At 37.5% G+C, this 13,966-nt stretch overlaps 1 protein-coding gene across 4 annotated transcripts; it reads left to right on the forward strand.

The window, feature by feature from the left end:
- Window positions 1–2,195: 2,195 nt before the first annotated feature.
- On the forward strand, window positions 2,196–8,282 carry LOC131329468 (probable beta-1,4-xylosyltransferase IRX9H). Of its 4 annotated transcripts, none has more exons than XM_058362594.1 (4): window positions 2,197–3,469; window positions 7,261–7,510; window positions 7,613–7,828; window positions 7,991–8,282. In XM_058362594.1, the coding sequence occupies exons 1-3, from the start codon at window positions 2,703–2,705 to the stop codon at window positions 7,781–7,783; spliced, it is 1,188 nt and encodes a 395-aa protein (XP_058218577.1). In that variant the 5' UTR covers window positions 2,197–2,702; the 3' UTR covers window positions 7,784–7,828; window positions 7,991–8,282. The 4 variants fall into 4 exon arrangements, with proteins under 4 accessions (XP_058218578.1, XP_058218577.1, XP_058218576.1 ...); XM_058362593.1 differs by having other exon boundaries at window positions 7,613–7,824; XM_058362595.1 differs by having other exon boundaries at window positions 2,196–3,469; window positions 7,594–8,282.
- The last annotated feature ends 5,684 nt before the right edge of the window (window positions 8,283–13,966 follow it).

Consider the following 13,966-nt stretch of genomic DNA (forward strand, 5'->3'; position numbering starts at 1 on the left):
GGTTAAGAAATCAAGTGGTCTAATTTTCAATCTGTTTGAATCGGTGCAAAAATTATATTTTTCTAATCATTTCATTCTAAAGGATCATAATTATTTTTTTGTCTTTAGGGCTTTCATAATCAAGTTTTTACTTTACAGGATTCCAAATAAAGAGCAGATACTTAATTATGACAGTCCTAGAACCAAAAATTAATTATGACTCTTTAGAATAAAATGATCAGAAAAATAAGATTTTCACACCAGTTCAAACGGATTAAAAATTGGACCACTTAATTTTTTAATCATACTTTTTAATCTATAAAACTGTCTTAAAAAATTTAGTGGTCCAATTTTCAATCTATTTGAATCGGTGCGAATATTTTATTTGTTTAATCATTTTTTTCTAAATGATCATAATTAATTTTTGTCTTTACAGCTCTCATAATCAAATTTTTGCTCTATAGGATCCCAAATAAAGAGAAGATACTTAATTATGAGAGTCATAGAGAGAAAAATTAATTATGTCCTTTTAGAATAATATGATCATAAAAATAAGATTTTCGCACCGGTTCAAATGGATTGAAAATCGGACTACTTAATTTTCTTGAGACTATTTAATAATATAAGAGAAATTAGGAGAGAGAAGTAAAAAATAATATAAAAAGGAATTGCTATAATATTTAATATTCCTTTTTCTCGGTTTTAATGGTTTTTTTCACATTTGAATGCTTGCAGCAGTTACCTTATTTATAGAGTACCAAACAAGACAAAGGAGAGCAAAAAGGGGACCAGCAATTGTCTCAAAACGACACAGTTTTGAGGTGTTGGTAGGAGCTGCTGTGCTTGGAAGGCAGCGGAGCGAGTCCTTAGGCCATCCATAGTGGCATAATCAAAAATGAATTTGGCAAAAAATTGGTGACTTCCTTCCCTCATATTATGAATTTGGAAAAAAAATCATGTACTAAAAAAAAAAAAACAAAACAGATGTGTTCTTGAATTTGTAAAAGAATGCAAGGTTCTTCATGTACTCAACCACAAGGAGAGGAATGAAAAAGAATAAAATAAAAACATAAAAAAAAGTGAAATACCTTAATTCGGTTCAATGAGTTGAATTGTAAATGATTGAAAGATATGAGCTTCACTTTTGGAGGGAAAGAAAAAAAAAGAGTTTGTGGCTGAAGAAAATGAGATATAGAGCATGCGAAGAAAATAAGAAGAAAATACCATTTGAAACACATGTGTACATAAATTTTAGAACCAGTTAACTTATGTGGTGTGAGTTCCACAAATTTTGATTATTGAAAAAAGTTGCTAGTTTTGGTTATTCAAAGCTCAAAATTTGATTATTTCTAAGAATGTTGTTAAGTTTGATTATACCATTGTGAGCCATCTTTTACCTCAATATTATTAACTTTAAAAATAATTTGCTTTTGATTATGCCACTGTGGATGGCCTTATAAGGCCATCCACAGTGGCATAATCAAAAATGGATACCCAAAAGTTGACACATCAGCTTTTGATTATCCATTTAAGAGGTTACTAAGCTTAACAATATTGAGGTCCACAATGGTCACTTCTAGTCCATAACTAAAATAAGGGATACACTACAATTTCACTCTATCTCCCCTTGTGTTTTCCACCATTGATCACTTTCCTCCATTACATTTTTTTTGGCAAAAATATATCAATTTTCTCCTTTAATTTTGGGGAAAAAAATTGGTGACTTCCTTCCTTAATATTATGAATTTGGAAAAAAAATCATGTACTCAAAAAAAAAAAACAGATGTGTTCTTGAATTTGTAAAAAAAATGTAAGGTTCTTTATGTACTCAACCACAGAGAGAGGAACGAAAAAAGAATAAAATAAAAACGAAAAAAAAAAAGTGAAATACCTTAATGCGGCGACAAATGTTTTTCACCATTGATCACTTCCCTCCAACACGCGTGTACATAAATTTTAGAACCAGTTAACTTATGTGGTGTGAGATCCACAAATTTTGATTATTGAAAAAGGTTGCTAGTTTTGGTTATCCAAAGCCCAAAATTTGATTATTTTTAAGAATGTTGTTAAGTTTGATTATACTATTGTGAGCCATCTTTTACCCAAATATTGTTAACTTTAAAAATAATTTGCTTTTGATTATGCCACCGTGAATAGCCTAAGTTATAACTGTAGTAATGACCGAGCATCAATCGATTACTACCAAGTACAAATCATTAACTTTACTCCGACATTGATTTCTAACGGCGAACGAAAGAAATTACGCGTACGCCGGGTATGAAACCTCGCCACGTTCGACCTGGTCTATGGCCCACCCCGCGTACTTTTAGTTACACCCAACTCCAGCTGCCATTGCCGGAGCGTACTGCGCACCACCAAACCCCATCTCTCTGTTCATCACCCTTCTCAAGATCCAACCAAATCTCTCTCTCTCTCTCTCTCCCCTCTCTCTCTCTCCACTTGATCTTCACCCCGCAATCTCTAATTTCGAATTCACTCACGTGACACACTCTGTTTCTTAAGTCTCACATTCCTTCAGTACGACCTCCGCTGGTCTCCTCAATCCTCGCTCCCGTGTGAATTTTTACCACTTCCATTACCCACAGAGTGAGATCCCCGCTCGTCCTCCGAATCCTCGCTCTCGCAAATTTTACTGCTCTAGACTACTTTCGAAATGCTATTTCCTTCTTGTGCGCGCGTTATGTGACTTGAGGTCCGCCCAGATGGCTTCGATCCGGAGAACCCTGTCGCCGTACCGCGACCGCCCGCCGCACCAGAACGGCGGGAGTCCGTTTTCTGCGCCGTCGTCGCCGGCCTCCAAGCTCTTCTCCAACGGCAGGCACCCGTCGCCGGTGTCCGCGTTCGCCGTCGCCGTCACGAGATTCCTCGACGATGTCTTCCCCTTGCGCTATTCCAGAAAAGGTAACCGTATCTGGAGGAGACCTTTTTACAGGTGCTTGTTTTTCTTCCTCCTAGGGTTTCTTTTAGGCATGGCGCCGTTTGGCCACGTCGACGACGTACCTAGTAGTCACGATTTCTCGTTCGATATCGAACCCCCGCCTGTACTCGTAACGAGGCCGGATAATTTCTTCCTTGATACGGTTAACTTGGGGGTTGTGAAAGAGAACTTCGATTTTACGCCGAAAAAGCAATTGATTGTTGTGACGCCGACGTATAACCGGGCACTTCAGGCCTACTACTTGAACAGATTAGGGCAGGTGCTGAGGCTCGTTCCCCCGCCGTTGGTGTGGATTGTGGTGGAGACAGACGCGGAGTCGGTGGAGACGGCGGATGTGTTGAGGAAGAGTGGGGTGATGTACAGGCACCTGGTGTGCACGGAGAATTCGACCAATGTGAAGGACAGAGGTGTTCATCAACGCAACACTGCGCTTGAGCATATCGAGCATCATAAGCTTGACGGGATTGTGTACTTTGCGGATGACGATAATATCTACTCACTTGAGTTGTTTGAGAGTCTCAGGGAAATCAGGTAGTACTTCATTTGGGCTTGAAATTTAAGTGGTTCCTTTACTTTGTTGGTAAATTGCATTGACATTGACAATGTTCTAAAAGTCGCTAGACGCTAGTCAGGCGGTCGGCCACTTTCAAGCGATTACTCGGTGCATATTAATTAGTAATCGGTAATTAATCGTTAGTTGGACCTAATCGGATAGGCCCCGCCATTAATTCCTTGTTTTAGAACACTGGACATTGATGTGCTGTTTGTTTGGCATATTTGTTTTTGTGCTGGGAAATATCATGTATGATTTGCCATGCTAAAAATGGATTCTAATCCTTGTCCAGTGGTTGGTTGGTGGTTTTTGTTTTGGTTGATAAGCAAAAGATCTGATACCTATCAGTATTTGAGAATCCTTGCTAAATATAGGCACCTAAGCAAGAGTGATTGCAGGACCAAACACAACTGTTTCTAGGGCAGAATATAGCCTGTTTGTTAGACTTGTTTACTTGTTGGTTGAAGGTCTCTTTACATATTTGCACAAGCAATTTGCAATCCCAAAAGTTTTCTTGGGTTCCTGTGGAAGTCTCCAATCTTTCTTATTCGTTAGGTGACCAAAATTTTCCAATCTTAACTGCCATACAATGCAAATTGGAAAAAAAAAACAAAAAACAAGAACTATATAGTCTTGTGAGGCTTATTGCCTTAGAATAAAACATTTTGTAAACCTTATTCTGTTTGCCAACAAAGCAAATGAATAAGATGAAACAACATTATAAACTGATTTGTTAAACATACGACGACAATTGTTATGATGAAATGTTTAAAGAGGTATTTAGTTACTTGGTTGATCATGGGTGCCAATTTAATTCTTTAAACACTAAAACTTGTGTACATACCCTTTTCAGAAGATACTGGAAAATCGTCGTCAAAAAGGAAGCAGGGGGTAAAGGATTGTAAGTGTTTGAGTGTGCGGGAACTGTCATGGCGTTACGGGGCCAAGTGGACCTTTTGAGGATAGAGTGTTTATCGGGACTTCACAAAATGTAGGGACGATGAATGATGACGTTTTGGAAAATTGGGCATTGAGTCTGTTGGCTAAAGAATTTATTTTCAACAATGTCCTCGAGGTAACTGTGTTACCAAGTAGTGTCACTTTTAGGACCCAGGAGCCATTAATATTACTGCTTCTGATGCCTCTAGGTCCTCTTACCGTTGAACACAGTGGTTCTTATGCATATAAAAGCTTGATAGATCTGTATGAACATATTTGTTGTAACGGTGAAGCTACTGAGTGATAGGCTGATAGCACTTGGCAAGAAGCTCTTTTTGCTCTACGATTGGAACACATAATCTGTGTCAGGTGTATTCTGTTTTTCAAACCACTGCATATACTTGGAGTGTTGTTGCTGATAATCCTTAAATATCTTTAGGAAAACAGTAGAAGCAAGATTTAAGTCATTCTCATGTCTCGACCATATTTAGAATTTTTTTTGTGGTCATTTTAGAATATTCAAAAACTGTTTCATTTAATTTTTGGTTGTTAAAACAAGTTGAGGCCTATGTTACATAGATATGGGTACGCCGTACATGTGTCGGCAGGAGTATGTCTTCAGTTTCGGATTCATATATTCTCATATTGAGGACAAAGGACACTACCAAATATTCAAACTTTGTTCATATACGTATATTGTGTTTAAAAGGTGTCATCCACCATTTCATGTAGAATGTAGGAGTTTAAACCGAAGTTTTACCATAAACTTGAAGACTAATAGAGCTTTCGAGGTGAAGGTACAACATAAAAGTCTAAAAATATCGGACACGTATCCCGTACCCTTACACAAGTGTCGAATTTCTCATGCATGTCCTTAATTGGTCAAAATAGTCAATGTGACTTAGGTCAAAGCATGCTATACTTTCAAAGGAAAAGTTGATGCATCTTACTCCTTGCTTGTATTTATTTATATATTTTGCTAGGCATCTTACTCCTTACTTGTTGATTATCTAGTCCTGCAACCTGTCTTCTGATGTCATTTTTGTTTCCTTGACTCCTCATTGCCATGATCGCATATGTTTCTTAAACTGAAATCTAGCAGTTCTGATTCTTTGATTTACTCTAAAGATTCAATCGCGTTAACTAGTACTTCCTGTCCGTGAGCTTTTGAATAGGTACATTGAGTAATAACATGTTGCTTCAATAATTGAGTTGACCATTGATTTCTTTCTCCTGATTCGACCATTTTACCAATCTCGTTATTTAGACAATTCTTTGTGCACCTGATTGATGGATGAGCTTCAACAAGCTTAACCGGGTTTAAATGTCTCACTCTGTCACTCTAGATTGTATGGGATTATCGCTTTCAAAAATGGCTTTAGCTTGTAAGAGTAATTAGGAAATTAGTCTTCAGACTAGCAATTGGGTTCTATTGTTGTTGTTGTGACTAGTAATAACATATGTGGGGAAATGTGGAAAGCTTATCCACATAAAAATAATACCAGAACTTTTACTTGTTTGCCATGGAAAACTGCTTTATAAGTTGCTTCACTCCTTCCTTTAATTTTCCTGTTAGAGCTTCTCCTACGTTGGTTAATTATATAACCTTCAAAACTAGTATATTTGCCTGGGCGGCTTCTCCCCTCGTTGCCAATTGCTTTTGAGTTGGATGCTTTAACATTTCCCTATCACAATTTGAGAAGCATGGAGTTCAGGAGACCATTCTGTTAAAGGATGATAGTTCTTTGACCGTGGTTGGAACATCCTTTCGTCCTATAGGATACCTCTAATTTTTATTTTTTTAGCTAGTTCATTAACAGGGGGAAGGGGAAACGTTGAGAGGAAGTGGGTAGAGGGTTCCTTAAATGTGAATTGGTGATATTATGGTACTATAAACTCATTTTGCTTTGATTTGTTCTTCTGAGTACGGACATTATTTCATTATGCTTTGTATTACTCTTTCGGCGTTATTTGGTCTCCAATACACTAACCTTTCTACAAGGACACTATTTTATGTTGTATTTTACACGATTTTGAATGGGTCAACAATCCTCTCCTTTATTCCCACATTATGCCGTTTGGCCACCTGGGAAGATCTGGTCATATAGGAACTCCTGTTGTTATAGTCTTTGATCTACTTCCTGAATTGGTCCTATGACTTTAAATTTTGTATTTGGTTTGTTAAGACTAGGATGATTGTTGTGGAGAGAGAGAGGGGGGGGGTTGTTGGGGGGGAGATGGAGGGAGAGAGGGAGCCTCCACAAAAATTTGGACTTCCAATCTATTGATTAGAACTTATCGGAGAAAAGGGAACTTAGGGAAGTGAGAAGTTCTAATTGGTTAAATCTGTGTATTTGGTTTGCAAAGGCCACCCAATAAGGGTTGGTTAGCCTTGATGTTATTCGAGATGATTCCATTCATGCATCAGAATTTGGTTTGCAAAGAATATGAAGAAATGAGAAGTTGGATGGAAATTACTTCCCTTTTTTATTTTACAAGGAAGAGGAAAGATTTGATTTGGCAAGAAAGAGGAAAGAAGTAATAAACCAACTTACATTAACAAAGAGGAAAAATTTGCAAAGGAAGAGGGAGGACAGTGAAGCAAAACTTCCAAGCGAGGAAAATAACTTCTACATCCATCCTCCTAAAACTAAGAACCTACAAGGGATGAAGCAAAATAATATCCTTAGTTTCCATTTCTGTCCTTAAGTTCCATACTGAACCTTAGTTTGTGTTGAATATGAATCAAGAAGCTTCTTGGATGGATTTATCTGTTTAATTTTATTGTTCTATCCTTGTGCGTACTTTTTAATCTACTTGCAATTTCTAGGCGTTTTGGCACATGGCCTGTTGCTATGCTAGCACAAGGAAAAAACAAAGCCATACTGGAAGGTCCAGTATGCAATGGAAGCGAAGTATTTGGATGGCACACAAACGATAAGAGCAAAAGACTACGAAGATTTCATGTTGATATGTCTGGGTTCGCATTCAACAGCACCATATTGTGGGACCCAAAGAGATGGCAACGACCCTTTGCAACTCCTATTCGGCAGTTGGACTCTGTGAAGGAGGGTTTCCAGGTATACATTACCCCATCCTGTTTCATTTTCAGATATTCTACTGCGCTATCATTTTCCTTAAATCTCGATTATGATATTCACAGCTGTTCACTTCGGCTACAGGAAACCACATTTATCGAACAATTGGTGGAAGATGAAACTCAGATGGAAGGTACACCCCCAAATTGTTCAAGGATAATGAACTGGCATCTCCATTTGGAATCTCGCGGACTTGTTTATCCTAAAGGTTGGCTGCTTGAAAAGAACCTTGATGCAATTGTCCCGATAAAATGATCATCTCTCAACCCTTTTGTTCTTAATCCTGAGAGCCCCAAGTAGGTTCAGTTTTGTTCATTTTTCATTTCTGCATTTTTTAGCTTTCAAGTAGTACATATTTAATAATAAAAAAAAAGAGTACATATTTGTCTTGACCTTGGCTAGAAGGACTGGGTATTTGAAGAATTTCTTTCCCGATGTTTTTGTGTTTTTGCTCCACAACAGTGAGGTATCATTTGTAACTGGTGGCTCGAACATCTTTGAGCATATCACACTCAGCAAATCATCATGGCAAGTCGCTGCTGTAACCAGAAGCAGGAATACCGGATACAATGCTGGCAGATACTAACGGATGAAAGATTTTGATTTTTTCTGCTGAAGATTTCTTTCCCTTCTTTATTTTATTTGCAGAAACTATAGTTGTTGTAAAGTCTTTTCAGAGCAAGAAATTTAATTGCCTCCAAAATTTGTCGAATAGGAGTTTCCGAGATCGAAGTTATCACGATGAGTTTGGTTTTGGGTAGTCGATTCTTACAATGTGATCTAGCCTTTGTATCAAAACGAGGAAACAAAGCGCCATTCGTGAAAAGTGGAATTTTTTCCCCAAGAGAAGATCGTCACTTAAATTTCTTGTTAATGGATCTATTCCACTTTGTAATTGCAGCATTGGAGTTGCTATGTAAGAAAAATAGGTTTCTCTTCGGCATGTATATTTTGGAAGCCATTTTGGGACATCCAGCGGCGGCTACAGAATTTTTTAGTCAGCACAGTGACAAAAATGTATTCAAATAAATTTTCATACAAAACACTATAAAATAACGATATTCACTTTGCTTGAGGAGGTGTTTGGTTGGTTAACTTTGCTTTTTGTATTTTGGTTATTGAATTTTTGGCTTTTTGAATTTTGGTCAGAATGTGTTTTGAATATGCTAGAGTATGTTTTTTGACTTTTCATTTTTAGCTTTTTAGCTTTTTGGATTATGGTCAGAATATGTTTTCTAGTATGGTAGGAGTGATTGGGAGATATGTGCGGAATGTATTTTGGAACAGTAATAGTGTTTGGTAGATGAATGATCAAAATGAATTATGAGTTGGTTTTTTACCCCTTGGCTTTTATTGTTGTGTTAAAAGATATATGAACATTTATTTATTTCTTTTATAGCATTTTTTTGAATTTTCATATGTGAGGTGTAAGGAATTTTGCTATAGGGACCGACGGGTCCCGTAGGGAAATCGTACCGACGGCCGTGCCGGGCCGTCTCTGGCCACCGGACGGCCGATACGAGCCGGCCAAATATTCTAAAAAAAAAAAACAAGGGGGCTTGCACGGGAATCAATAGCATCCGATGTGTGTAGGATGCTTGATCCAAACACCCTACACACATCGGATGCCGTTGATTCCCGTGTGGGCCCCATAGTTTTTTTTTATAGAATTTTTGGACAGCTCGGATCGGCCATCCGGTGGCCGGAGACGACCCGGCTCAACCGTCGGTATGATTTCCCTACGGGACCCGTCGGTCCCTATAGCTTTTCTGGACAATTTTAGAGCCTGGGCAAATGGAGAAGTTACATTTCTAATTCCCTTCCAATTCCGTGCAGCATGTGGCAGAAATAATGGGAGGGCAAAACTAGTAAATAGCTAAAAATAGTTAGGGTATTTTGGTAATTCGACATAAAATGGGAAAAGCCAAAACCTCGAAAGGTACCTTTTGCCCTCATTCTGGGTTCTTGCCTCTTTAAGCAAAATTAGTAAAGATGTTTTCCGAAAATGAGTTATAGAAATGAACTCCCAAACACTCAAAATGCAAAAATTAAAATTTGAAAATGCAAAAATGCACTAACCAAACACCCCCGTAGAGATGAAAGGCGATACATGTGCTCTAGGACTATTCTTGACATCCCAGCAAATGTGAGCTCTAAGACTATTCTTACATATGGCCTAAGGATGTTTCTTTAGCTGTTCAGTCTTCTCCAGCCAATGGGAGCTCTGTTGGTCGTATAATTTTCTGGCATCTTCCCCCTCCAGGTGGTATCAAGGTCAACACTGATGGATGCTTCTACAAGTCCAATAACAAGTCAGAATTTGGAGGATCGGTCTGTAGACAAATATTCATCCATAGTCGAAACTTAACTTTCGAGAAAACAAGAGACAAAACTCTCTCAGATCAAATGACAAGTCATAGACAAAAGAAAAATAAAGATAAAGATAAAAGCATATATAGAGGCATTCCCCTCTCACCGCCGTACAAGATTGTGAAGCCCTAGGGGGAGGGGAAGGGAGATGAAATATTTTGGTGGCAGCAAGGGTTTTGTGAAGTGACAAAGAGAAGAAGCATAATCCGGACTAATATGTTTTTTTTTTCAAAGCTCATGCTATGCACGATATTGTAAACTCATGCTAAGCACTATAAATTAAAATTTATAGCATTGCTTTCTTATTTTCAGTTGCAATTTCTTGTTGTTCTCTTGTCATATTCGTAGTCAATAAAAAAAAAATGTGGCGCACTCACAAGGCCTCTCGATGCGAAAAGACATTTTGCGTTAACATATAGTATATAAATAGTATGTATTGGGGAAGATTCAAATTCCCATCTAAGATTTTTTTTTTTTTTTAAATCTCATGCTACGCACGATAATTTAAACTCGTGCAATGCAAAATAGTTTAAATTGACATAATGGTTATTTTGTTAAGCTGCGATTTCTTGTTGCTATCTTAGTCATTTTCATAGTCAACTATTGAAACGTACTACTAGGTGTAGAATACGACAATAAAACGATTACACTTGCTATATAAAATTAATGAAAAAATAGAATTTTAAGAGGATGGCATGGCGCTCTCACGTGACTCCTCATTTAAAAAAAAAATTATTTGCTTTAATATATACTCCACTAGATAGAATGTAATGAAGAGGATTGAAATCCCAAATATATATGTTGTTGAATTTACAAAACTCACGCTATGCACGATAATTTAAACTCGTGCCACACACAACAATTTAAAATTTACAGAATTTGTTTCTTCGTTAAGCTGCAATTTTTTGGTGTGATCAGAACCGGCTTAGAGAGGAAGCCATCGCTTTCAGCGCCCAATTTTTTTTTGTTGGAAGAGAGCCCCCAAAAATACAGATTATAATTTTAGATAATAAAGAGTTTCAATCACCTTTGAGTAACATCTTCTTGGTCATGTGGCGGCTTAAGTTCTTTGAAGCTTTAGGAACTGGATTCAAATCTCCACCCCTTAAGTTTTCCTCAACCAAAATTAACACCACATACACATCCTTCTGTAACCTAAAGAAAAGAGGCTAGTGAACACTTCTCTTAATGTGAGCACATGCATTCTTTGAACTTAACAAGACATGGACTTCTTTTATGAGCATAAATTATTATATACTTCCATAAGAAACAATATCCAGTTGATTTCGAAATGCATTAAGTTTGTAAGAAAAAAAGTGTGCAACGCTGGATTGCAACCCATTTGACAGAATTATCTGAAGATCAATGCATTTTGATATTATATCAAAGGATATCTGACCAACGTGACTTTGGTATTATCAATGTTATCGTCGAGCCCTAAAAATGAACGGTTCCGATCATTGTTGACCGGATGTTGTTTGATATGATATCATAGCCCATCTCCACTACGATGGGACCTTTTCTTGAAAAAAAAATACTCCGGATTCTTAGATGTGAGGTCTGCCCGTTGAAGCAATTGTAGCAGTTCCGGCACCCATTGATTTTGTACCTTCTAACATCTCGAGTGTTGCATTATCGTCACGCTTTTTCATTCACTCTTTTTTGTTAACGATTCCTCGTCGATTCTTTCCCTCTTTCCTTTTCTCTTGGGCATCTCACTTGGAATGCATTCTCTCTCTGCGTCCATCTTTCATCTCCTAAAAGGTAACAATTGTTTTCCGTTTTCCATTAATACAAAATTGTTGTTAACTATTACTCCATAATACTACCGCATGCCCGTACCTGAAAACATGATTCAAAGAATTGGTATTAATATAGCTTTGAGTGTCCTAAGTGTGAGCGAACTGCCCATACCTTCAGGTTCGGTGCAACATTAAGGTTTTTTTTTTTTTCTTAGCAAAAAGAGATTTATTAATCTTTATAAAATATTAAACGGAACAAGGGCACACCGGCATACGCCACCCAAGACCAAAGAAGGACGGCAAGATGTCAACCAAGCTAGAGGAAAACCAAAAGAGAACACTCAGAAATCCAAAACGAATCACGAAAAACTAACCTCACAACCCACACCTTCAAGCAAAGCAAAACAAAGCAAATCAGAACAAACCCAGAAGCTAAAGGACAACAACCTACCAACACCTTACAAACCGAACCACAAACTTATGACGCCAGATACCCGGGAGCTAAAACTCCAAAGAAAAGGATATATGCCTCATCCTCCCTCTCCGAATCCTCTCCCTCATTTAACTCCAGATACTTTTTCGATGCATTCTCCCTACCCGCGATTTCCTCCTCCAGTTCAACCAATTTCTTCAGATTAAAGTTCATCCCTTCTACGAGATCAATTCCTAACACATCACTGAGAATTTTCACCTTTCCAACTGCGAAAGAACACCAATTTGATGTTGCTTCATCCAAAGTTACATATTCATCCCAATTTTTGCCAATGTTTCTTAAAATGCCCGTGTTCCACAAATTTTGAGGGAAAATTTAACTAATAAACTTGAAAATTTTGCGGACCGAACATTTTTGAAAATAACTGAGGTTAAAAATTTTAGCACTTAATTTTTTCCCGGGAAGGAATTAGAATTTTGACCATCTCCCACGCAATCTTTATTTTTTTAGTACTAACTTGAAATAGTAACTTGAAAAGAGTTTAATTTTCATTGCCCGTGTGGGCCCCATTGTGTAATTTTCGTTGTAATTTGAACCGTTCATCTTCTAGGGTCTGCAGAAAATTACATGTACGCAAAGTATCAATTTGATCAAAAATCCATAGGTATTGAAAAAATCAAATTTGGGTTTTATCAAATAGACGGTTATGAACAATTTAACTTTAAAATCTGTGACCGTCCATTCTGTAAATCAAGATTCAATTTTTAATATACCTATCAATATCCGATCAAGCTAATTTTTTACATACATATTTTACTCTGCGGGCTCTGAAAAAATAAACGATTCAAATTGTAACCAAAAAAAAGTGTGGTGGGGGCGCACAGGCGGGTGGAAACCGATTTGCACTTCTGGTGGATATAATTTAACTCCTAAAGCAAAATCAGTGGGTTAGCAACTAAAGGAGGTTTGAGAGACTGGAACCTTATACCTCCCATTTAAAAGGCGATGGATGTAACCAAATTGGCCACATATACAAATCAAGTTTAGATAATACAATTATTCACATATTTGCGCACATTTTCTATTTTCATCTAAAGCTTTGTTTCAAAATTTCCTATAATTCTTGAAATTTTAAATTTTGATTAAAAAATGTGGTCATTGTCGATTTCATTAGAGAAGTATTTGTCAAGGTGTTGCGTGTGGTATAAATTCGATAACTATAGTAATTTTTAATAAAAGTTATACTTATCTATTTTATAAAAGCAATCTAAAAAATGCAAAGAATATGATCGATATAAAGTTCTAAAGGGAAGAGACAAAAAAGGTAAAGTAAGAATCTATAAACATCCATTTTGGAGAATTGTGTTATCAAATTCCATGGATCTCAAAATTTAAAGTCTAAAATTTAAATTCAAATTCCCGAGGCCAAGGAGTCCGTCAAGACCCAGCGACCTCGACCGCAAAACCCACCTGCCACACAACAAACAACCTCCTGTTACCACAACAGCAAAAACCAGTGATGACCCACCAAGCAACGCGGTGGAATCATTGGAGGAGCGGCGGAGAGAGGTGACTAGTGCTGGTGGTACGGGGAGGAGTAGGATGGGGTGATGGAGAAAAAGAGAGAAAACTCGTCCCTTCCCTTCCGCCGCAATATGTGGAGTTGTCCTACCCTAAGTGTTCCACAGACTATAACCACCTCATATTGAGGTGATCATAAGAATTGCAAATTGCAAATCCGTGGACGATTCCATAGGCTTCTTTTGCCCACTAAGGGCTAGTGGATCATAATCGGGTTTCGGTTTTTGCAGTACCGCGACAACAACAAAAGAAAGTGAACATACAAAGGAAGAATGTACTAGTATGTGTTAAACGAAAAAGGGCAAACTTCAC

Source organism: Rhododendron vialii, chromosome 6a (genome assembly GCF_030253575.1).
Source record: "Rhododendron vialii isolate Sample 1 chromosome 6a, ASM3025357v1".
Taxonomy (NCBI): Eukaryota; Viridiplantae; Streptophyta; class Magnoliopsida; order Ericales; family Ericaceae; genus Rhododendron; species Rhododendron vialii.